At 55.2% G+C, this 24,658-nt stretch overlaps 1 protein-coding gene across 13 annotated transcripts in view; it reads left to right on the top strand.

Moving 5' to 3' along the window:
• IQSEC1 (IQ motif and Sec7 domain ArfGEF 1) overlaps window positions 1–24,658 on the top strand; it is a 379,425-nt gene that overhangs the window by 338,491 nt on the left and 16,276 nt on the right. For all 13 annotated transcript variants that reach the window (XM_077857658.1, XM_077857665.1, XM_077857666.1 and 10 more), the window contains 6 exons: window positions 1,413–2,662; window positions 14,016–14,177; window positions 16,459–16,581; window positions 17,795–17,961; window positions 22,689–22,828; window positions 23,289–23,318. In XM_077857658.1, the coding sequence (XP_077713784.1) occupies window positions 1,413–2,662; window positions 14,016–14,177; window positions 16,459–16,581; window positions 17,795–17,961; window positions 22,689–22,828; window positions 23,289–23,318 (1,872 nt within the window). The remainder of the gene's footprint in view (window positions 1–1,412; window positions 2,663–14,015; window positions 14,178–16,458; window positions 16,582–17,794; window positions 17,962–22,688; window positions 22,829–23,288; window positions 23,319–24,658) is intronic.

The following is a 24,658-nucleotide window of genomic DNA, read 5'->3' as shown; positions in this document are numbered from 1 at the left end:
CTCGGGCTGGAGCTTGGATTTGCTCAGCGTCTTTTTGGTTTTATTTCAGTTTAGGTATATGTGTCTGTTCTGGACAAACTCTTTGCTCCTTGAGGGCATGGACCTTATCCCTCTCTGCTACCAGCTCTTGGGTGCTCCCTGGCTCAGACTATGTAGGTAAGATCTAGACAAGCAGGGTGTGGTGCTCTGCCTCCCTGGCACAAGTGTGCCTTACTCCTGAGGACCTTAGACTTCTCTTGACCCCACACTAGGTGCCCCCTCTGCCCAATACCCCAGAGCCCTAGATCAGTGGAGAAGCCAGCTCCTTATCTTGAATTTTCTTTGATTCCTACCTTATGGGCATGTTTTCACTCAGGAGCGAGGCTTGGGGAGCACCCCATGGGGTTGTCCTAGATCACTGAGGGCAGGCATGAGCCTCAGGGTCTCAGGAGGCTTGTGTGTCACACAGGGGAGTCCCAGGCCATGCCACCTGCCTGCAGCCCTGCCCCATCTCTGCCTCATCAGGACCTGTGGTTCCAGAGTGAGTGCTTGCTCTGGAGTCTGGAAGCCTCCAGCTGTGTGCTGGGTCTCTTCCTGGGCCTCAATTTCCTTATCTGTCCAGTGCAGGTAGCTGGGGACCCCATAAACTAAACACCTTCCAGGAATGCAGCTGAGGGTCTTTTAGCCCCAGCTGGCCCTGTGCTCAGCATGTGCTAATAAGCTTTTGCATCTGTCTCATCAGAGGCTCACCATGGTCCGACAAGGTAGGTCTGATGAGGAAACAGGAAGTGTACGGCTCCAAGGCTTGCTCAGAGTAGCATAGCTAATGAGGGGTAGGCCCTGGATGAGAGCCCAGGCATCTGGCCTTGAAGCTGCTCCCCCCAGTAAGGTGATTCTCTCAGGCCTCCCCAAAACTCAGCAACATACCACACCCCCACACCCCGCCCAGCTGACAAGAGGCTATGGTCAATGCTGTGAAGAAGAAATGAGTCCAGAAGCCTGCAGCAATGCTCAGCACCCAGGATCTCCCTGAAATCTTTGGCAGGCCTCTTAACCTGCTCGGGTGTCAGGTACCTCCTCTCTGGAGGGGCTGTCTCCACCTCTTCCAGCATCTCCCATGTTTCATTAAACCACAGGCCACAAGATGCACTAGAACCAAAGGCTTCTGTGGCCAGAGAAGTTTGGGAGCGGGGTCTGGGAAGTCCTGCAGATAACATTCTTACTTTTACCTCAACATGGAGCTTCTCCATCTTATTTGACCCGGGAAACCCCTATTTTGCACAACCTTGCAAGGTTGTCATGGCCAGCTTTGGGATGTGCTGAGGCCTTCCCAAACAGGGCCACTGTGGGGCTGGGCAGTGGGCACGCGTGTAGGTGGGCATGGTGCTGCACCAGCACGTTGGCTGCGCTCACTGTCCTGTCCCTCCCACCAGGTGGAGATGCTAGAACGCAAGTATGGGGGCCGCCTCGTGACCCGCCATGCGGCCCGCACCATCCAGACGGCCTTCCGCCAGTACCAGATGAACAAGAACTTCGAGCGCCTGCGCAGCTCCATGTCAGAGAACCGCATGTCGCGCCGCATCGTGCTGTCCAACATGAGGATGCAGTTCTCCTTCGAGGGGCCAGAGAAGGTGCACAGCTCCTACTTCGAAGGGAAGCAGGTGTCTGTGACCGATGACGGCTCTCAGCTGGGGGCCCTGGTGCCAGCGGAGTGCGGCGACCTGGGCGAGCCACCCACCCTCAAGTCCCCTGCCCCGTCCAGCGACTTCGCGGACGCCATCACGGAGCTGGAGGATGCCTTCTCGCGGCAGGTGAAGTCGCTGGCTGAGTCCATCGATGACGCCCTCAACTGCCGCAGCCTGCACACCGAGGAGGCGCCAGCCCCTGACGCGGGGCGGGCCCGGGATGCCGAGCCCAAGCCAGCCCTGCACGGTGTGGACCACAACAAGCTGGACGAGATGACAGCCTCGTACAGCGATGTCACCCTGTACATCGACGAGGAGGAGCTTTCGCCGCCCCTGCCCCTCGCGCAGGCGGGGCACCGGCCACCCAGCACCGAGTCAGAGCTGCGGCTGCGGACCGGGGGCGCTGTGCAGGACTACTGGGCACTGGCTCACAAGGACAACAAGGGGGACACGGACACGAGCTGCCGGAGCACACCGTCGCTCGAGCGGCAGGACCAGCGGCTGCGGGTGGAGCACCTCCCGCTGCTCACCATTGAGCCGCCTAGCGACAGCTCCGTGGACCTCAGTGACCGCTCGGACCGCGGCTCGCTCAAGAGGCAGGGCGCCTATGAACGCAGCCTGGGTGGGCCGCAGGGCAGCCCCAAGCACGGCCCCCTGGGCGGGCCCCCCAAAGGCCTTCCCCGGGAGGAGCCCGAGCTGCGGCCCCGGCCCCCCCGGCCCCTGGACAGCCACCTGGCCATCAACGGCTCAGCCAATAGGCAGAGCAAGTCCGAGTCTGACTACTCAGATGGCGACAATGACAGCATCAACAGCACGTCCAATTCCAACGACACCATCAACTGCAGCTCCGAGTCGTCGTCCCGCGACAGCCTACGGGAGCAGACGCTCAGCAAGCAGACCTACCACAAGGAGACTCGCAACAGCTGGGACTCACCCGCCTTCAGCAACGATGTCATCCGCAAGAGGCACTACCGCATCGGCCTCAACCTCTTCAACAAGTGAGTGCCTGCTGGCCCCACGGGAAAGAGCAGGGCAGGCCTTGCTCTCATGCTCCAGGGCCTTTGCATGCACCAAGGGTTTAAAAGACTGTGTGTGAGGGTGTGACACTGCGCCAACAGGGCCCCTAGCAGTAGCTGGCACACCGATGCCATCATAGCAGAGACTGGAGCCTGGTGAGTGGTGTGCCTGGCCCCCTACCAAGGGCCCTTGCAGGGAGAACAGAGGCTTATGAGCTGGGCAGCAGCCAAGTGAAGTATTTCTCTGTGACAAAGCAGGAATAGGAGTTCAGGGCCCTGTCAGCACCTAGACCCGTACCCAGCACACAGTAGCTTCTCAGAAAACATGAATGTGAAGGCTGCCGTGCTGTGTAACGTGCCTGGCCATGAACACCAGGCTCAGGGTTTTGGACTGGATTTGGTGGATGATGAGCGGCATGAAGGCCTTTGGGAAGGAGGTAATGGGGCCTACATGTGAGCAAGATCTCTCAGGGCAGGTGCAGGCTAGGCTCAGAGGCACACATGGGGGAAGCAGGACACAGATAAACCTGGTGCTAACAGAAATCTCAGCAAGGTCCTTCGGGAGGTGTGTGAATTGGGTCTTGTTGAGTGGCCACTACCCACCAGGAGTTCTAGAAAGGTGCTGTGGGGGCAGTCCTGACAGCAGATTTAAGGAGGGAGACTGGTATTTAAAGCAGGCTATTCTTAGCACTGCCAAAAATAGCAAGGGAAGGGGAGGAGAGCTGAGCACTCCCTTGGAAGGGACGCTGGAAGGCTCTGGTTATTAAACCTTATATTTCACATCATTTCCATTGACGGGGCCTCTGGGATTAGGGGTTCATCAGACGTCAGCCTGGCGCTGACTCCTCCAAGGTTGGGGGCATGGCCAGACTGCCTGGTGGTCACTGACACATCTGCTACCCTTCCCTGCTCCCTGCTTCCTCTTCTAGATGGAGGGAGACTTGGGGGCACTTTTGAGCCATCCCTGGTACAAATGGAAGTGCTGTGCTGTCTCAGGGATTCAGAGAGGCCTGTCCCAGAGGATGGGTATAGGGAACAGGACATTTACCTGGGAGCAGCGAGGGGACTCTGGGTCACGAGCCTCCTCACTTAGCTAAGAACTAAGAGTCTCAAACACCTCGCATCTGCCCAGGTGCTCTCTCCTGAGACTCCCATCAGCCCATGGTTCATGGCAGGATGGACAGCCTCACCACTGCAGGAGCTGTGGCCAGAGCAGCATGCTAGCAGGAAGGGTCATCTCCTGCTGAGCCCATCCTGAGCTCTGTCCCAAAAGTCTGTTGCCTTCACCTGCTTCTGGGCACAGCCAGCTCCCAGGTCATCTGAGAGCCAGGGCAATGCTCTCCTGGGGCGGGGGCTGAAATGACCCAGGAGCTCCCATAGTGTCCAGGCCTACCTTGTCCCTTTCAGTCTCCAGGGACATCCTGATGTGGGGGTCCCAGCTGTGTCAACGGGGAGGCCAGAAAAAACAGTCCCTGAGCCAACCAGTGTTGGTCCGTGTAGATTCTCTCTAGCTCTGTTTTTAGTTATGTGCACCGTGCCTGCATACGTTCCCATGGAAGATGAAAGCCTTCCAGTTAGGATAACACTCCCCATTTGGCTCTTGTCATTTTGGAACCTCTCCTCCCGGATCTTTATTCTGAGCATGTGTGCACTTTTAGGAACTGCAGACAGCTGTGGTTCCGAGCACGACCCCAGGGCCAGACTGCCCGGGCTCACACCCTGGCCTTTGGTCTGTGCAGTGGGGCTGAGCCCAATAGTGTCCACCCCACAGGGTGTGAGATGTAAGTAAGCACGTATATGAAGTGCTGGGAGCAGCACCTGGCACCAAATAAGTCCTTCCCAAGTGTTGGCTGCTGGTGCTGGGGCCTGGGGTTATGGACATCATCTTGCTGGGATGTCACCGCCTGGCTTGCTGTTGGAGATCTATCTCCCACATCGCTGTGCACGAGTCACTCCCTCCCGCCTGCTGCTGTGTAGTGGTCGCTGGTGTGGCTATCCATGGTATTGATCTGGCCACTTGCTTCCAAACCTCTTCAGAATTACCACAGATGACAAGGAGTGTGGATCTCTCCTTTACATACACTCCCAAGAGAGTCCATTAGGGAAACTGGCTGAAAGTGGAATCATGAAGGCTTAGGTAGGCACGTTTTTCATGGAAAACTTAGTCTTTAAACGGGGGCTCTACCCATTTCCCCTCCATGCAGCTGGATCTGAGAGGTCTTTCTCCCACGTGCTTGGCCATACTCGGTGTTATCTCCCCATTCCCCATCAAAGAGTAGAAATAGTTGTCTCTTGGTCATTTTAGTTTGTTTCCCAACGTCTAAAATGGAGCGATGGAGCACCTACATGAGTCTTTTTTTTCTTTTTTTTCTTTTTTTTCTTTTTTAAGTAATCTCTCCACCCAACATGGGGCTAGAACTTGTAACCTTTAAATCAGGAGTCACAGGCTTTACTGACTGAGCAAGCTCAGTGCCCTCAGTTCATTTTCTTTACTCATTTTTCTCTTGGGTTATTTGTCATGTTGATTTACTAGTAGTACTTTGTCTTAGATACCGATCCTTTGTAATTGCAAACATTTTCTTTCTCTTTTTAAAAATTTTTTCGTTCCAGATATAATTCACAATACATACCATAAAATTCACCCTCATGAAGTGTACAATTCAGCAGTTCTCAGATATACATCTTTTAACTTTGTGCTCTTTCACCTAACAAAAGTTTTTTCTAACTTTTGGTGTTTTCTAAATTGGGATAATTGCCATATAACATCAGTTTCAGATGTATAGTGTAATGATCCCATTTTTATGCATATCGCAAAGTAATCACAATAAGTTGTTACCATCCCTCACCACACATAGTTACAAATATTTTTTTCTCTTGTGATGAGAACTTTTAAGGTCTACTGTCTTGGCAACTTTCAAGTATATAATCTGGTACCATTAAGCACAGTCATCATGCCGTTACAGGAAGCTTTTAATTTTAATCAGCTAAATTAATCAGTATTTTCTTGTTTAGTTTCTTTGGCTTTTCATGTTTTGTCTTAAGGGGCTCTGCCCATGGGGCCACCTGGGTGGCTCAGTCAGTTAAGCATCCAACTCTTGATCTCAGCTCAGGCCTTGATCTCAGGGTCATGAGTTCAAGCCCTGCATTGGGCTCCACGCTGGGCATGGAGGCTACTTAAAAACAATAATGATAAATAGTAATGGTAATAATTAAAAGGGGCTCTGCCTCAAATCATAATAATAAAAATTAAAAGAAGTTCTGCCCCGATCATTTAGATAGTTTTAAAATATTTTCTTTAGTATATTTGCATGCTCTTTAGGACTTTAAGCTGAAATTTGTTTTGGAGAACCATACAAGGTGAGGGATCCAACTTTTATCATTCTGTAGAGATTAGCCAGTTATTTCCAGTTTATTCACCAGCCTGTCCTTTCTTCGTTGACTAGAGGTTCCATCTAATTCCTACATGAATTGGATGTTTTCATTCATTCAGCAGATATTTATTGCTGAATAAAACTGCCATGCACCAGGCAGTGTTTAGGGGCCTGGGACAGGTCAGTGAACAGAACGAAGACCCTTGAGAAGCTCCACGTTAACGGTTAGAGGGCCCATTCCTCCATGAGCATCAGACTTGGGGTTTCATGGGTTTTCTTATTAGGGCAAAACTTCTCTTTTGTTCTCTTAAAAAAACCGTCTCAGCTGTTTTTGATGGGTTTTCTTCACATGAATTTTGGAATAAGCTCATTAAGACCCATGAGCAATCCTGGCGGGCTTTTCTCGGCTGTTGCCTTCAGCTCAGAGAATAAGTTAGGGTCACCTGTGCCATTAGGGCGTTGTGGTCCAGCCACAGGTGGTGCCTGAAATTAAAGCTAACTAACACTAATCCCGGTCCTCTGGCATGCTAGCCATGGTGCAGGTGCTCGCTGGCCACATGCAGCCTCCATGCCAATAGCACAGATCAAGAACAGTCGGGTCGCCATAGAACATGCTCGTGGATAACGCTGGTCTAGAGTATGGAGGGACAGTCAGCAGCAAGTCTGGCTCCCTGTGGGGTGTGGGGCAGAGTGGTTGTGGCTGGCCCCCAGTGGCAGGAGCCAGTGGACTCTGTGTGAAACCTGCCCCTGCCCGCCAGGGAGGCGCCAGGGCTGTAAGAATGTGTTACAGAGCACCAGGCTTCCTCCCTCCTGGCTCAGCCTTCACCACCTCCCTCCCCAGCCCCCTACCCTTGCCCACATCCTCCGCCCCCCAACACCTGCCTCTTGGGCCCACCCAGCCTCGAAGAGAGGGCTCAGTTCCCAGCCCCTCCCAGTAGTAAGCTTTCCCTGACACAGACCTCAGCCCCCCTCAGAAGGATACATGGAGGATCTGAATGATGCACCCAAAGTGGGCAAGGGAGTCCGTGAGTGGGAAGGAAAAACAAAACAAGAGACCTGAGAACGGAGGCAGGTCGGCAGGGAGGGGCATCCCTGGGGCCACCTGCCATTCACAAGCCCCGGAGGCAGCATGGGGGTCCAGGAGCTAGAGGCAGGAGGGTTTCAGCCCCAGTCCTGCCACACATCAGCTGCAGCGACATGGCGACTCCTTGCACTCTCTGAGCCTCACCGGCTACACCTGGAAGATGGAGACGAGGTTCCTGTCTCCTGGGGCTTGACAAGGATTAGAGGTAGTGGGACCAAGAGCCTTGCCTGGAGCCCACCATCAAGGAGGTGCTTATGGGTGGCAGCTGGGCCTGCTGTGCCCAGAGCAAAGGGGGAAGCGGCTTCCAGGAGCTCAGGCTGTAGGAGGACCCCGCAGGTAGTTTGGTGCAGAGCAGTCAGTGGCTCATGCGCTTAGTGTGTGCTGGGCACTGCCCTATAAGCCTGTCATGCTGTAAATCCTGTCTACCTCCTGGGGGTAGGGACTCTTACCCCCCTGTATGGATGGGTGGGCTGAGGTCCCAAGAGGGTCACCTGTCTGAGGTCACACAGCCAGTGGGTGGGCAGGCTGGAACTAACACCACCCCACCCAGCTTCTGAACACAGCCACTTAAAATCTGGCATGGGACCCGCCACTACACATGCACCCCATCGGCTCACTAGGCTGCAGATGTGAACTGAGACCCCGATGGGGTCTCGTGTACCTGTGTTCCCACAGACGTGCTCAGGGATACAGGCCTTGCTGTGTCAGCCTCCTCTCTTTCATGCCCCTCTCACTCTGGCAAGAGCCCAGGTGACTAGAGCCCAGGCAAGTTTTGTCCCAAGTGGATGTGGCCAGAGCTCCCTCACCTCTGGAAGAATATTCTAATCCCCAGAGCTGCCCTGTGATGAAATGGGTACCTGAGTGATTACCTCGAATCTGAGGAGCATGTAAGTTAGGGCCTCAGCAACCACTTGGCATGATAGTGTGCTAGGACTCTTCCTTGGGCTAGGAGCTGTTCAAAGGGGAGCATCTGAGGTCCCTTCCAGCCCAGGGAAGCACGCCTCCCCTCCACTCAGTGCCCAGCTGCTGGGGCCTGCCAGGTGCCACCCTGCCTGTTCCTTTCTGTAAGCCCACTGCCCACTGGAGCTGCTGCAGGAGGAAGGCGGAGAGCCCTGATGTGAGCCCTGGTGTGAGCCTGGAGTGCTCTGAGATTTCACCTTCCTGCATTCCTGGGCGGTCAGCTGCTTTCTACCTGAGTGGGAAGCAGGCTCAGAGGCTGCAGAGCTGGGCCAGCCTCTCTCAGTGAGCAGTAGAGCTGGGCTGGTGGTGGTGGTGGTGGTCTCCAGATCTGCTAGCCCCAACTCCATGCTCCTCACGTGTGGCATATTTCTTGTGATTAGTGAAAATGCCAACGACAACAGCCAGCCCATATAAACATATCAGGTCTCAGGCACTGTACGGAATGCTTCATGTGTGTCACCTCACTGAATCCTCACAGTGACCCTGTGACACTTGACTCTAGGGGCCAGGGCTCGGAGAGGTCAGGTGCTAGTTCGAGGCCACAGAGCCAGACATGCTGGCTCCAGGGTTCCGGGGAGCTGTTCACCGTTGCTGGGAGTGCTGACACTTTAAAGATCGGCTCTCTTAGGAGCACTTTGAGTTACTAAGAAGGAGGCTGGGTTCGCATTCCCCTGGACATGAGCTACCCAGCCAGCCTGTGGCCCTCACTGCCCTCAGCCATGGGGGTCCCTAGCCATGTCCTGGGTCTGGGGTGGCTGGTGCTGAGTCTCTCAGGGAAGAAGACAGTGCCAAGGCAGGCCCCGCAGGGCATACAGCCATGATGGAAGGTGATTCCTCCGCCTTCTCTCTGTAGTAAGGGTAAGCCCTGTTCAGCTTGGGCTGCCGGCATCAGGAAGAGCTTTGTAAAAATCAGAGCTACATGAAATACAGTCTGTAGAGGTGGTGAGTTCGCTGGCCCTGGAAGTATGTGAGCAGATGGAAGGTGACCACTTATTTGTAGGATGCTGGGAGCACTTGAGCCTGGATTGCCGAATTGAAGGGGGCTTCCAGGCATGCAGGGGTTGTCCAAGTACCGAAGGTGGTGAGTCCCTCCCCCTGTGGTCAGCTGAGACCAGTTACGAGGACGGCTCAGCCTCCTGACCACAGAGGCTCCTCGGGCACCGGAGGTAAGCAGACCCTGTGTCGGTCTCTGTTAACCAGGGCCTTCTCCGTTGCAAGTGACAGGAACCCGGTCAGACTGGTTTAAGCAGAGGCCTTATTGGTCTTGGACCTGAAAAGCCACTGGGTGCCTCCAGGCCCTTCTGCATGGAGTCCTGGCCTGCCGGTGCCGCACCAGAGCAGGAGGTCTGCCAGCTGTCCCAGGCTCATGGTCCAGCCTCGCGGCAGCCCCAGCAGGAACAGAGTCTCCCCTCTCATCCGCCCCCAGTGCTTGCTCCACAGTGCTCATTGTAGTCAGCAGGATTCGGGGCTCCAACTGGCCAGGCTGGGAGTAAGGTCAGCCCATGGGGTCAGAGGGACAGAACGGGTGGCGTAGGAAATCCGGAGGCCAGCTAGATGCGGGGTAGGGAGGTACGGACAGCCGCCCACTTGCATGTCTCTTCGGCTGCTCAGGCAGCTAGAAAGGACAGGAGAAGCCCATGGCTGGCCCTGTAGACCTCTGCTGGGAAAAGCATTCAAGTTTGGGTGATCTGTAAGCATGGTGCCTGCCTTGTAACCGCCACTCTGCAAGCTCGGCGTCAATACTGACTGCTCACAGCCCGGAGACAGGAGACACATGTGAGACATGCCACTGGTGTGGTGTGCGTGTGCTCGCCTGTCACGGCCAAGTCTGATTCAGCAGCTGACGTGAAAGAAAGCCGGGCCCACCTTGCGATGGACAGCAGACCCAAGCCGTGGATTCTTCTGCTCCAGCCTGTCCTGCTGACACCTCTTGAGGACCCTTGAAGGGGGTGGGGGAGCACAGAATACAGGAGCAGGTCAGGTGTGGGTGCCACAGGTGTCCCCCTTGGTACCTGCTGACACTGGGCCCTTAGAGAAGTAAGCTGGTCAGGCTGGATGTTTGGCCGCGGTGATGGTGAGGGCAGAGTGAAATTCTGGGGGGCTTCTTGAAGCAGAAGAGTGGGTTGGAACTACCAGCGTGCTTTCTCTCGCCTGGCAACCCAGAGCCAAGGTATCTGGCCGTTCTGTGCCCTCTTTCAGTCATGAGTCAGATATGGCTTTTGTGTTGATCATTCTCTCTAGCAGGGTCCCTCTTCCTGGCTCCTGGTTCAATGCCACTTCCCCAGGGAGGCCTTCCTTGATCATCCCTCCCGCCCTTTCCAGCCCAAGTCCACACCTTCTCCGGGTCACCATGGCACCACTTTGGTTTTGTTCTGCTTGTTGCTGGGCCTCCTCTTACATCATACACCAACAGTATTTTTGGAGGGCTTAGAGGCATTAACCCATTTCACCTTCACAGTTCCTCTGCTGTGTGCACCGTGGCTGTGTCCATTATATGAACGGGGAAGCTGAGGCACAGAGATATTAAGTATCTTGCCCCAGGTCACCCAGCTAGTAAGAGTCTGGGTTTGAGGGAAGTCTGGTGGGGAGGTGGGGGGCTCCAGTGTGCTGACACAGCACAGGTTAATTTCTGTCATACTGCCATCCGTTACTGGTTAGCCAGGGACTGCTCATCAAGTCTCTCAGGTACAAGACAGCAGGGGCATCCTTTCGATGTGGACTCCCTGGTCCTATGGCAGAGGAAGGTGCCAGAAGGGATCACGCAGTTCCCATAGGAAGTGCCACACATCACTTCTCTCACAGTGCATTGGCCACAGTATACCACATGGCCCCCTAAAGGCCACAAGGAGAGGTGGGCAGCACTGATAACTCATCCCATTGCGTCCCATCACCCTGCAGGTCACCATGTGGGACACTTAGCAGGATATATGGGCACAAGCCCCTTTGGTCAGCATGGAGCTCTGTAAAGGAACAGGTGAATCTAGGACCACTGCTTGGCAGAGCCCCCAGGAGCACACTTGGGGTTTCACTGCATTGTCGAGGTGGCCGGGACCAGCAAGGACCTGACAGGCAGGGAACTCACGTTATCGGTGTCCAGTGCACTGGCTGTGTGCTGCCAGGAGGTCCCTGAAGGCCAGGCCATCCAGACACTTCTTTGACCATTGTGCTCATCCTGACCCTGGAGCTCCCTGCCTGGCCCACACCGCCGACCCCAGCTCCTTACCTGTGCCTCCTGCCACCACACCTTTCCTCTCAGTTGCTCAATGAGCTCCTGGTCACTGGTCAAGGCCCAGTGAGTTCAGATTCCTTTCTCCTGGGACATCGCTGTGAAACTTGCCGGGTGGAACCAGTCCCTCCCACATTTGGTTCAGACTAGGAGCTGGAGCCATCAGGTTCAAACTCAGATCCACCAGCAAATACTATCATCTCTACCCTCAAGCTGTGTTCTAAAACCAGCTGCTGCTCCCCACCTCCTGCCCTTTAGCATGGAATGCTTGTAGGGAAGTCCTAGCTGGGCTCCCGCTTCAGATCTAGCCTTGTTCTTCACAGAGCAGCCAGCGGGAGCTTCTTCAGCCTGGACATCGGGTCCCATCACTGCCCTGATCATTAACACACTGGGGCTTCTCGTCCCACTCAGGGGAAAACCAGATTCCCCCTGTGGCCTGCAGAACTCTGTGGGTTCCAGCCTGCCCACCCTGCTGCCATGCTATCCTGTCCCAGGGCTCCTACTCTCAGCCACCCTGGAGCAGCTTTCTGGCCCTGGATCCTGCAAAACCCTTTGTCACCTCAGGGCCTTTGCATTTACTTTTGCCTCCATCTAGGAAGCTCCCTAATGACTTAGGTCACTGCCCAGTGTCACCTGCTCAGAGAAGGCCCTGAAGGCACCTGCAGGAACCCCTCCCTGTGCCCTCCAGCCATCATTTAGTCCCTTTGTCCTTTAGACCAAGGATTAGAGCCTACCATTGTGGGGTGTTCTTGACCAGCCTCGCTCACTGCTGTCATCCTGAGCAGTACCTAGCAAAAAGTAGGCTCTGGGTACTTAATCTGTGAAGAATCCGCATTCTCATGACCTCTTGTAAGACTCTCCTTCCTGCAGTGTGTTCCACTCTCCTGCTGCCTTCTCCTCCCAGGTGGAGGAGCCCATATCCTAGAAGCCTGAGATGCTGTGCAACATTGGTGTATCAACACAGAAGGGGGCAGAGTGGGGAGGTCAGCCAGCCCCACCAGGGAAGCAAGCCAGGCCTGGATCGGGGCCCCATATTTGGGCCTCAAGGAACCAGGGAGGCCCAGGTTGTGGGTGGCTGACGCAGGATGCCTGAGCAGGGAGGTCCAGCCCAGCTCTCCAGTCATTGCCGCACAAGAGCACAGGCCCAGGAGGGTCAGATGGCCTGATTTTCCAAGAGAAGCCAGAAATCCAGATTCTGGATTGAGCTCTCCCAACTTCTACATGTTGACAACTCACTAGAATTCCTTCCGCTAATGTTGTGTAGGCTAAAAAAAAGACATCTGCAGGTTGGCTGTGGTGACCCCTGACCTAGAAGTTGAAGAGGAGAGTGGGCATGGGCCCTGTGGGGGTTGGCATGGAGCAGGGCAGTGAGGGAGCATGAGCAGCCGAGTGGCTGGAGAGGCTGGGGCAGGAGCAGTTCTTGGGGTGTGTGGCAAGGGTCGGGGAGCAGTGCTCTGTCCCCACATCCATGTCAGGGCCCAGCTGGCCGGCCACCACTCCCTGCCAAACTCCTGAAGGTGATGTTAGGGTGTGTGGTCATCCTGGGGTAAAAATAGTAAGGTCACCTTGCAGCAGGAAGTCTGCTTTTGCTTGCAGGTAGGAATACAGCATGTGCTGGACGCTGCTGTCAGGAGCCCCATACTTTGTGGGGCGGGTGGATCTGCTCTTGCCCCTAGGCTTCTAGGGAATAGCAGAACACTGATCTCTACATGCTGGGGCAAGTGGTAGGGCCCAGCTCCCAGTTAGTGGGTGACCTCGCTCACCCCCACCCCCTACACCCCTGTGCAGGCCCGGCTGAGGCTCTGGGGTCGTTGGACACCCACGTTCCAAGGGTCACACATACGGCCCCCTCACACCACGCTGTGAGGTCAGCCAAGCCTGTGTTGTACCACATGGATCAGCAGGAGGACAGAGGCCCAGAGGGAGGAAGAGGCCAGAGGGAGGAAGAGGCCAGCCTGGGCCCCCTGCTGGGCCTCTGAGGGGGCCTCCCTCCACCACAGCTCCCTCTCCCCTGGGGCCCCATGGCTCCCAGTGCAGGTGGACTTACTAAGCCCTGCAGGGCCAGCCCAGCCCTTCCTAGAAACCCTGTTTGCCCAGGAAGGATCAATGGAGCACTTTCACTTCCTCTCCTAGAAATTGGAGCTAGTCGTAAGAACCTTCCGTGGTGCTTACTGCATGCAGCATACCAGGCACCTGACTGTCAGGAAGTATAACAAAGGCTTGAGGCTGCTGGCAAGGTTACGTGGCTGTCAGGCTTCTCAACGGCCCAGGTAACAGGAGTGCTGACCCCAGGAGGAGTGTGAGAAGATATGCATATAGGGTGCTTAGACAGTGTGCTCAGAGTCAGCACTCAGCATGTGTTAGAGGCCATTTACTGTTGGGGGGCAGGGGACAGGCCAGGACGTGCAGGGCAAGGTGTTCCCATCTGCCTGGCAGTGACTTCTACAGAGAGGGGCTTTTGGGGCACTGCAGAGCAGTAGGGGGAGCAGGTCCCTGCTCCAGCAACGTGGCCACGCTCCTGTGGATGGCCCAGTCCTAGGCGCTATGCCTGGAGCTGGATCTGGGCAGTTCTGGGTTCCCTGTATTACGGGCTCCAGCAGAACAGAGCGGGGTACCCTGAGTACCCAGGGAGGAGGGCAAGCTGGGAGGGGGTGGGGCAGCCAGGGCTGAGCCTGTCTCTCGTCCCACCCCTAGGAAGCCTGAGAAGGGCGTCCAGTACCTCATCGAGCGCGGCTTTGTGCCTGACACTCCAGTGGGGGTGGCCCACTTCTTGCTGCAGCGCAAAGGCCTCAGCAGGCAGATGATCGGCGAGTTCCTGGGCAACCGGCAGAAACAATTCAACCGAGATGTGCTTGAGTGAGTTCTGGGGCTGGGGTTTGGGGACGTGGACCTGCACACAAGCAGTGTCAGGCTCACCCCGCCTGCTGGAACATAGACCAAGTCCTCACTGTCTGCAGAAAACCAGGTTTCCAGCTCCCTGGGAACTGTTGACAGTTTGGAGAAGCCCTGCCTGTACCCCAAATCTCTCCATCCCTTCTTGAGACTGCCCTAAGTAGAAAGGACCCCATGCTTGGATCTTTGAGTTTATAAAGCAGTTGCTGTGTATGGGCCCTGCATTGTCCTCAAATACATGGAGTGAGTGTCACATCTTACTAAGTCCCTTTCACAGATGAGCCAAAGCTGCAGGACAGGACCAAATAGGGTGGCTCAAGACTTGGGGGAAGCATCTCCAGGCCCGTTGTTGAGGATTTTTCTGACCAGGCAGCTACACACTAAGACGTATGCTGGGAGCAGAAATCAGAGTGGGGTAAAGAGCAAACCACTAGTAACAAGAGCAGTGCCTTGCATCCGTCCAGCCCTGCCTCCTGGGATGAATGAAAAAAGCCAAGGGGGTGGGCAGCGGGCCTCCTGGGGCCAGGGGTCTCTGCCATAAGGAAGAGCCTAGCCACATGTGTGCTCACCACATCTGCTTCCCTGGGAGGAGGCAGGCAGCTGCCTGGGCCTCTTTTACAGGTGAGGAAACCCGGGCTCAGGAATGGGCTGGCCTGGGTGCTCCCCACCCCCACACATGGGGGCTCATATACACACGTATGTACCATTCAGTTACACACCCACCTGCACACACAGGCACAGGCGCAGACACACAGGACACAGGGAGCCGGGGCCTTTGGCAGCAGCTGGCTGTAGCTAGCACCCAGCAGGATGGCTAGCTACACCCACCAGGCACACCCACCGGGTGGCCAGGCACACCCACCCGGACTGCTTTCTCCCTGCTTGCCATTTCTGTTCCAGCCCTCATTGGGAAAAGCCTGCTGCATTGTTAGCATGGTTAGTGCCCCTCTCCGCCTTAGAAACCAGCCTCAGGAAACAGTTCAGGGGAAAGTAGATGAGGTCTTTTATGAATTGGGCCTAAGACCATCTTGGGCCAGCCCCCCACCCCCTGCAGCCATTCCTGCACTTCCCCCCCCACCCCAGATTCCCCACCCTACCCCCCAAACTAACTGCTATAGGAAATCCGTGCTTTGTTCTCCCCTATCAGAAAATAGCAGCCTCAGGAAGTAGCAGTCCTAACCCCACCCCCAACCCCCAGCCCCGACCCTCTACACCAGGCATCCAGCTCAGATGCTAGTCAGCAAAATACCCTGTGTGGCCCCGGCCCTCCCCCACCTGCTCTGCAGCAGCCTCAAAGGATGGTGCCCCCAGGGCCATGAGCACTCAGAGAAGGCCAAGGGCACACTACAGCCTGTTTATGCCGAAGCCCATCACACCCAGCAGAAGGAGGGCCCTGACAGGATTAGGCCCCCCATGGCTGAGGCCTCTGCAACCCCCACCAGGGGTGGCCATGGCTTTGTTACAAATAGATAAAATAGATACACTGGACACCATGGCCCTCTGAGTGGTCCTTGGTGCAGACCCCACCTTCTTTGTTCAAGGGTCAGGATCAGAGAGGACGGAGCATGTTATGCTGGAGGGTAGTGCTAGGACAAGTGGCACCAAACAAAACCCAGTTACCAGCCACTCCTGCGAGCTCCGCTCCCCTTGGCAGATTAGCAGATGAGGCTGGCACAGGTCCTCCAAGGTGCCCCTGGAAGGACACCCGGCAAAACCCAGGCACCTCTCCCCAGACCCATGACGTGGGAAAATGGGCTCAGTGCACAGTCACTGGCTGGCAAGTTAGCGGCCAGCCTCCCCATCCTCCTGGAGAAGATGGGAGTGTGCTCCTGGCATCCCTCACAAATGAGGGATGTCTGAGAAGCCTGAGAAGACTCAGCAGTAACGTCCTGTTGTGTGCTCTGTGTAACGTGCACACTGAGCGCCATCTATTTCTGCTCCGAGGGCCTTTCTCAGGAGCAGCCATATACTCTGGCCCCTCTGTAGATAATTACACAAGCACCAATGTTTTCCTATAGTTTCAGGGGGTCTGTGGACCCCCCAGAAGCACAGGGGTCTTTGGGCTGTAATCTGGAGTGTTGACTGGTTGGAGGAAGCCAGGCAGAGGGCCCTTCTGGATCCCCTGGCTCTGGGCAGCTCACAGCCTGCCCTGCACTGACTGCCTGTATGCTCTGCCCTCGACAGGAAGGGCGGCAGAGGCTGTGCAGGCAGCAGACCCTGATGCAGCCTTGGTGTCTCGTTTCAGCTGCGTGGTGGATGAGATGGATTTCTCCGCCATGGAATTAGATGAAGCTCTCAGGAAGTTCCAGGCACACATCCGGGTCCAAGGGGAGGCTCAGAAGGTGGAGCGGCTCATCGAGGCTTTCAGGTTGGGGTCAGGGCAGGGCATGGGTGGGTGTCGGGAAGAGGATGGTTCCTGGCTCTGAGGCCCATGGCTTGGGGCCCAAACACCCCATTTACCCCTGTCCCCTAAGCAGGGTCAGGTGGCCCTGAACGTGCCTGGGGAATGAGGCAGTAGCCCCTTCTGTGTGCCAGGTGCTGTGCTGGTTATCTCTAGAACCACACTTTTGGACAGTCTGTGTTCCTGCAGGTCCTCGTGAGCATCACTCATTCATGAGTCTGTGTCGTCATTGTCTGCCCGTCTCACATAGTGACTCAGCACAAGCTACACAGCCAGATGGCCTGGCTCTAACACCCACTCCACCACTTCCTAGCTGTGTGACTTTTCCCTGGTTACTTAACCTCTCTGTGCCTCATGTCCTTGCCTATAGAGTGGGGAAAAACAGAAGCCCCTACCTTAGACAGAGTGGAAGGACTGAACCACTTTGAACGTCTGGGTACACTTAGCCCAGCACCTGGTACAGCAGAGAGCCCACAGTCAAGGCCGACTGCCACCCCACACTCATTCATCCCAGGAGTGTGTGCACAGTGTCTGGGTAGGATCCTCTGTGCCCATGCTAGGTGGGGGAGACACGAGTCAGCCACTGACCCAGCCTTCGGGGCCCAGTGCCAGTGGTAGGACAAAGGTGGGGAAGGAGAACACAACAGGAGGATGACTCTGGGGCCCTAGGAGGGGGTTGCTCAGGCAGTTGCAGGAGGGCTTCCTGGAGGTGGCGGCACTAATGGAGAAGACAGGATTGAAGCCCATGTTTTCTGAGCTCCGACGCTACTGCCTTAGTCATGGGCCTGCACAGTTCCTCTTCTCTGGTCTGTGCCCCTCATCCACCCCACTCCCTGAGCCAGGCTCCTTTCATCTCAGGGTCCCTGGTAGCGGGTCCAACACCTACCATCACATCCCTGTTCCAGGCAGGTGAGGAGAGTATAGCCTTAGAGCTGCCTACATCCTACCTGCCCATATCCCAATGGCCAGAATTTAGCCACCTCCTGGGCTGCATCCAGTTCCCAGGGAGATGGAGAAACATGGTCGTCTCCCTCAGCAGCCATCGCCAGCCAGAGTACAGGTTGTTGAGGTATAACCAGTGTAAGGAGGAGCAGGTGTCACCCCCATTTACCAGATGTGCAAACTGAGGCTCCTGCCCAACTGACATGGTCCTGACCCTGCTCCCTCTCCCGGCCTACAGCCAGCGCTACTGCATCTGCAACCCCGGGGTGGTTCGACAGTTCCGGAACCCAGACACCATTTTCATCCTGGCGTTTGCCATCATCCTGCTCAACACAGACATGTACAGCCCCAACGTCAAACCAGAGCGGAAGATGAAGCTGGAGGACTTCGTCAAGAACCTGCGAGGTGAGCTGGCCCAGGCCCTGGGCTCTGGCGTACAGCTGTCCCTCGGACGCTATCTCAGCACGCACCCAGCCAAGCACGGGGCAGAGCCAAGGGGCCAGGCTCTGGCACACCCAGTCCTTGCCACAGGGGCACGGGGTGAGCCTTGGTTCCATGGACACCGCATCAATTACCCTAAAGGGTGCTGACCGCTGTCACAGGCAGTGACACACACACCTGGATCTCATGGTGCCAGGAACCTCACACGTGGCAGAGGTGACCTTTTCAGCATGTTCTAGAAGGCTATGTGGGGGTTCGATAGATGGAGGTGGGGGGCAGGGGGCCAGGCCCGAGAAAGCTTAGGCCAGCACAGGAGGGCCCGGTACGGTCCACAGAGGCTGGATCGGGGGAGGTGAGGGAGCACAGTCTGGAGCCCAGGCACTGGGCGTCCCTGGCAGGCAGAGCCAGGCCAAGGGGCTGGCACACACCCTCCCTGTCACTGGGTTGCCCCTCCCTACCCTCGATACTCCTCGCGAAGCTGACTTGCCTTCGTATGTATGTGTTTTAGAGAAACTTTATATCACACTATAAACAGGAAGCCCGTATCATTTGCCACACTTAGGCAGTCACTCTAGAACTCAGCGGATGAAAGCACCGGAGCTAGTTCTGGCTGGGCCCCAAGGCTGAGGCGCGTGGCCCGTGTTTGACGGGCGCTAAGGTGGACAGTGAGACGGGAGGCTTCCTGGGGTCATTATGGAGAAAAGGAGTTGAAAAGGGGACAGCTGTCTCCCAGGTGACCTGAAGTCCCTGGGAGGAAGAGGAGGACTGTGTCCCTCTCTTTGGGGGAAGATCAGCTACAGCAGGCTGAGGTCCCCTTAGAAAGGGTGTGGGGTACAGGTATACATATATAAATATATGTAAATATACATGTACACACATATGTGAGGAAGAAGGTGGGGAGGGGCAGAGGAAGAGAGAGAGAGAGAACCTCAGCCAGGCTCTGCGCCCAGCACAGAACCCGAAGTGGGGCCCCATCTCAACAACCCTGAGATCATGACCTGAGCCAAAATCCAGAGCCCAATGCTGAACCCACTGAGCCACTGAGGCGCCCCAAGGGTGTCATATTTTTAAAAAAAGAAAAAACCTGGTTTGAATCAGGTCCACCTTTGTGAACTTCCTGAGCCATTTAAATGTACTCTTCTTGTCCTTTTTACCCCCCCCCCCGTAAAAGCCCCTGTTCCGTCATCCCGTCTCCTGGGACAGGATGAGCACCCCCCCCCAAACCCCTGCCCAGGCTTGAACTGTCTTAGCACGCCCCCTGGCGGTGGGCACCCCTGCACCAAGCCGGCTAATGGGATGCCCACCCAGAGGTGGCTGGGCTCCAGGACCTGAGCCATCAGGGAAGCCGAGGGGCCAGGGCTTGGTTCAGACCACTCAGACGATGGCCATTCCCTGCACTGAGCACTCATGGTGTGTGGCCCTCTGCTAGATCTGAGGGGCGCTGTGGGCTACAAGGAATTTAGGTCTTAGCTAGAGTTTCTAAGAAGCTAAGGAGTCTGGGAACTTCCTTAATGGAAGTCAGTACCAGAGCACGAGAGCACAACCAGCAGATGCTTTGGTGGGGCAAGGATGTGCACTCCTCTGTCAGCCCTATACTTCTTTCCTTGCAGGGCTGAGCCTGACTCTGGTTTTCCCAGAGTCCTGTGTGGGCCTAGCGTACAGAAAGCAGGCTATGTAGTACATGCTGTTGACGACCCCAGGGGAGTTTAAAGGTCTCTGTGACTTGACTGTGATTTTTTTTCTGCCTGTAAACCTCACCCCCATAATTGGGACCCTTCCTGTATGGGGAGCAACAGGAGGAGCCAGAGTGATTAGCCCAGAGGGAAGAAGGCTCCGGGAAGGATGGGGTTGCTGGGCCAGGTCCTGCCAGTCAGCTACCCTCATATCCCCGCGGTCTGCAGGGCATTCTCATCCCACTTCTCGGGGGAGCGAGCTGCTGGTTCCATCTCCCAAGCCTGGGCCATTCCCACCAAATCCCATCTTTTCCAACCAGGAACCGGGGAGCGTTCTGTTCCATCTTCCTTGTGTCCGGAAAGGCAACCAAGGCAGAGAGGGAGGGGATTCGCCCAAGATCACACAGCAAGTGCATGTCAGAGGGGGCAGGACTCTGGTCTCCCAAAGCCCACCTGGTGCTCTGCCCTGGGAAGACATCCAGCTTGTTCTTTGTAGAGGAAACCTTCCCCCCAACACACACTGGACACATTTTCTCTGGAATTGTTCACTTTGGTTCTCCTGGTAGGTCCAGCACCAGGAGTATCTCTGGGGGTTGGAAGGCAGGTGGGAGGGGAATTGCTCACCAGCACGAAAGTCAGATGACCAATGCTTTTATTTTATTGACAATCTGTTTTTAAATTCTTTATTTTTTAAAGATTTTATTTATTCATTCATGAGTGACACAGAAAGAGAGAGAGAGGCAGAGAGAGAAGCAGGCTCCATGCAGGAAGCCTAATGTGGGACTCGATCCTGGGACTCCAGGACCATGCCCTGGGCCAAAGGCAGGCGCTAAATCGCTGAGCCACCCAGGGATCCCCTGTTTTTAAATTCTTTAGATTGATTTTTGAATGGGTATTATCCTCACATAGTTTAAAAAAAAAAAAAGTAATACACCCAAGCAATCAGATTCCGTGGTATTTACCCAAAGGAGTTGAAAACGTATGTCCACACAAAAACCTGCACATGGATATTTTATAGCAGCTTTTTTCATAGTTGCCAAAACTTGGAAGCAACCAAGGTGTCCTTCGGTAGATGAATGGATACATAAACTGTCTCATCCAGACAACGGAATATTATTCAGTGTTAAAAAGAAATGAGCTACCAAGCCGTGAGAAGACTGAAGGAAACTTAAATGCATATTACTCAGTAAAAGAAGCCAGATTGAAGAGACCACATGCTGTATGATTCCAACTATATGACATTCCAGAAAAGGCAAAACTATGGAGATATCAAAGATCAGTGGTTGCGGGGGTGGTAGGGTTGGTGGAGGGATGAGTTAGGTAGAGCCCAGAGGGGTTTTGGGGCAGTGACTCCATCTGACTCCACCATGGTGGACATGTGCCATTAATCATTTATTATCGAATATACAACACCAAGAGTGAATCCAGTGTCAGCTATGGACTTTGAGTGAATGGCATGTCAGTGTAGTTTTTTACTGATTATAACAAGTCTTGGTGCAGGAGGTTAGTGGGGGTGGAGGGGCAGGTGTCATGGGGAAATCTCTGTACTTTTCCCTCAATTTTGCTGTGAACTTAACTGCTCTAAGCAACAGCTGTAGAAAATAGTCTGTTTAAAAAAAAAAAAGTAGTCAAGGTGTGTAGCAGAGGCCTCCCATCCGTCCCCGTGTGCCCAGGCTGTTCAGTCCCTGGCACCTCCCACAGCTCCTCTGCTCACACAAGTACAAACGTGCATGACTGCTTTTACTCCCTGTTTTGCACCTTGCTTTTCTCATTTAACAAATCTAAGAGAGGGCAGCCCCAGTGGCACAGCAGTTTAGCGCTGCCTGCAGCCCAGGATGTGATCCTGGAGTCCTGGGATCGAGTCCCGTGTCGGGCTCCCTGCATGGAGCCTGCTTCTCCCTCTGCCTGTGTCTCTGCCTCTCTCTCTGTGTATCTCTCATGAAAAAATAAAATCTTTATTAAAAAAAAAAATCCAAGAGAAAGTTCTCGTGTCAGTTCCCTGTGGCCTTGCTCATTTTCTGGGCAGGTGTGTAGTATTCCATTGCACTCCTATGGGGCAATGGGTTAACCAGTCCCCTACTGACGGGTAAATGGGTGAGTTCCAGCCTTCCGCTATTTGGAAACCATGCTGCAATGAGTCACCTCATTTGCATACCATGTCCCGTGGGACAAATTCCCCCAAATGCAGTCCGTGGCCCAGAGGGGATTTGAGTTTATAATTGTGCCAGGCGGTGGCAAGTGGCCCAGTGCAAGGGCTGAACCATGTCCGTGTCCCACCAGCAGTGTGTGAGAGGCCCCTTCCCACAGCCTTGCCAGTTCCCAAACCCCAGGATTTTTCCCTGCCTGCAGTCTGAGGGCTGTGGTGGGTTTGCATTTCTCTCATGAGTAGGACTGGGTTTTCCTCAGCAGTTTTTTCAAGGCATAGCAGAAAGGATACGTGCCTGCTGTCAGAGCAGCCTGAGTTCAAGGCTGGGCTTCTGGGCCCCTGGCTTCCACTCATGTGATGTGGGCCAACGGCTGGCAGCACTGCTCAGGTGCGTCGAATTCTTACTTTCTGGGATACACCAGGGCTGCTCTGGCTTCCTCACAAGATCTCTGGGAAGTCACCTCTGCTCTTGGTGGCCTGCTTCAGAGAGGACCTCCAGCTAGGAGACTTGGTCACAGAGCTAGTAAGGGGCGAAGCAAGAACTCAGCCAAGGTCTTTTAGCAAGCTGATGTTTATAAAGCCCTCGGAGCACGGCCAGAAGGAGGTACAGCCCCCTGCATGCTAGTCTGGGTGGCTGTGCTAGCCTGGTCCTCTTGGAAGGATTCTGAGACATTTTGTAATCAACTGAAGACTTTCCATGGCTGTGGGTCCAGAAGTCTTTGGTTCCACCGAGGACTGGGGAAAGGCATCAATACTCTGACTGGGTTTAGAAACTGGCAAATGGGGGGCGAGCCTGGGGCCCAAAGCTGAGTGGTGCCACAGCCACCCAGATCCTGGGCCACCCTGACACCTAGCTGCTGTCCCCTGCCCAGGTGTGGACGATGGCGAGGACATCCCCCGGGAGATGCTGATTGGCATCTACGAGCGCATTCGCAAGCGGGAGCTGAAGACCAATGAGGACCACGTGTCCCAGGTGCAGAAGGTGGAGAAGCTCATTGTGGGGAAGAAGCCGGTATGTGGTGCCCCCGCATCCTTGGCTCCCTCACTCCCACCCGCCCCTGCTCCATGTAACACCAGGCCTACTTCAGTGGCTTCAGCTCCGGGCAGTGGCCCTGATGCCATTTGGAACTCAGCTCCTTAGGGGTGGGGGGGTTACTTTAGGTTTCAGGTGGCTCCAGCTATTTGGGATAACAATTATTGGCTCTGGATTGTATTTTAAGAGAGCCTGAGGCTCTTAAGAAACCAATGGCCAGAGTCATGCAGGGTTTCCCTGGTGGACCACCTTCATTGTGCCCTGAGGGCTCTGGCCGCCAGAAGGTCTCCCCAGCTATGTGTGTGGTGTGTCTGGACAGAGGATATGGAACATGCCCCAGGGCAAGTGCTCACCTACTTGGATATCATCCCATTAGCTCTCTCCAGGCCCAGGCAGTTTTTGGATTAATATCTTTTTTTGTTTAATGTTTCCTGCATAGATCGGATCCCTGCACCATGGGCTGGGCTGTGTGAGTATCCTTCTGCTTTTACATTCTGGCTGATATCCACCCCACCCCACCCCCGGAGCAGGGTGAGGGACGGGGGCGGGGCGGGGGGTCCTTTGTTCACATCTCTGCATCCCCTAGCTCCCAGATCCACCGTCCTAACTGTTTGAATTAATTTCTGGAGCGATGGGAAATTTGATTTTCATAATTATCCCAGCCTCAGATCTCTGCAGGCCCAGAGACGGCGGCCACATGGGGAGGGTTGTGCTGTCAGGCCAGAGCAGTCTTCTCTCTCATCTGAATCCAGCTGAACGCTGAGGCCAACGCTTGTCCTCAGACCCCAAGGCCCCGTGCCTGAAACAGACCATCCCTCCCACCTCGCCCATGCTCTGCCCACCCCCGTCCCCCGACACTTCACTGCCATGGCCTCGAGCAAGTTTTCCTGCTCACCCCAGGAGTGCCTGGACCCAGGGCTAGCCTGCCAGTCACCTGGCATGTTCATGTGTCTGTCTTTACCTCTCCCCAGGCAGCCGTGTGCTGTGAGAGTCAGCGTCACAAACCTGTCTGCTCCCCTCTCTTCCCATCTTTCCCTAAGGAGAGACCGCTGGATACCACTGTGACATCCTCACCCACCTCTCTGGCCCCACCTCCCACCGTCCTCTCCCCTTCACGCTTTTGCTCTGAACAGTGCCTTTCCCCGAGCATACTAGCCTGGGCCCAGTGCTCCCTCCCCTCTTGTCTTCCTGATGTGCTAAGCCAGGGCATCCCTCCACCAGGACACCTGTTGCAGAGTAAACCCTCCCTGCCATCACACGACCCGGCACATCCTGGCCCTTTACTAACTTGCTGTCTCTTGTGTGATCCTGGGTGCTCTCACAGCCACAGCTGGGCCTCCCTAATGGCTTGTCACCACAAGCCCTTAGACACCATACAGGTTGCACCTGGCCTTGAGAGTGGCTTGGGCTTCGGCAGGGTTGGGGCTCACATGAACCCATGCCTCCCATGGGTTCGGGGTCTCAGACGGGGTTTTTCAGACATCAGAACCATTGAGATTCTCTAGGAACAGCCCGGAATCCGCTCCTAGCTCTGCACCTTCCCACTTGTGTGGCTGAGACATGCTCAACTCAACCACTCTGTGCCTCAATTTCCTCGTCTAGAGTAGACACATTCTTGGAGAAACCTTTGCAGAGACTACCAGGCTAACATCTGTGACGGACACTTGGTGGGGACCCAGAGATCATGAATTTCTCAGTGAGGGTGGAGGAGCTCCCATATGAGTGTGATACTCTGAGAAGTCTGGACCTGTCTGCAGGAAAGGAAAGGAAGCATCATAAGAAGCAGGGGCATGTTCCACGGCCTGTCAG

Source organism: Canis aureus, chromosome 19 (genome assembly GCF_053574225.1).
Source record: "Canis aureus isolate CA01 chromosome 19, VMU_Caureus_v.1.0, whole genome shotgun sequence".
Taxonomy (NCBI): domain Eukaryota; kingdom Metazoa; phylum Chordata; class Mammalia; order Carnivora; family Canidae; genus Canis; species Canis aureus.
This window is presented reverse-complemented; position numbering and strand designations above follow the sequence as displayed.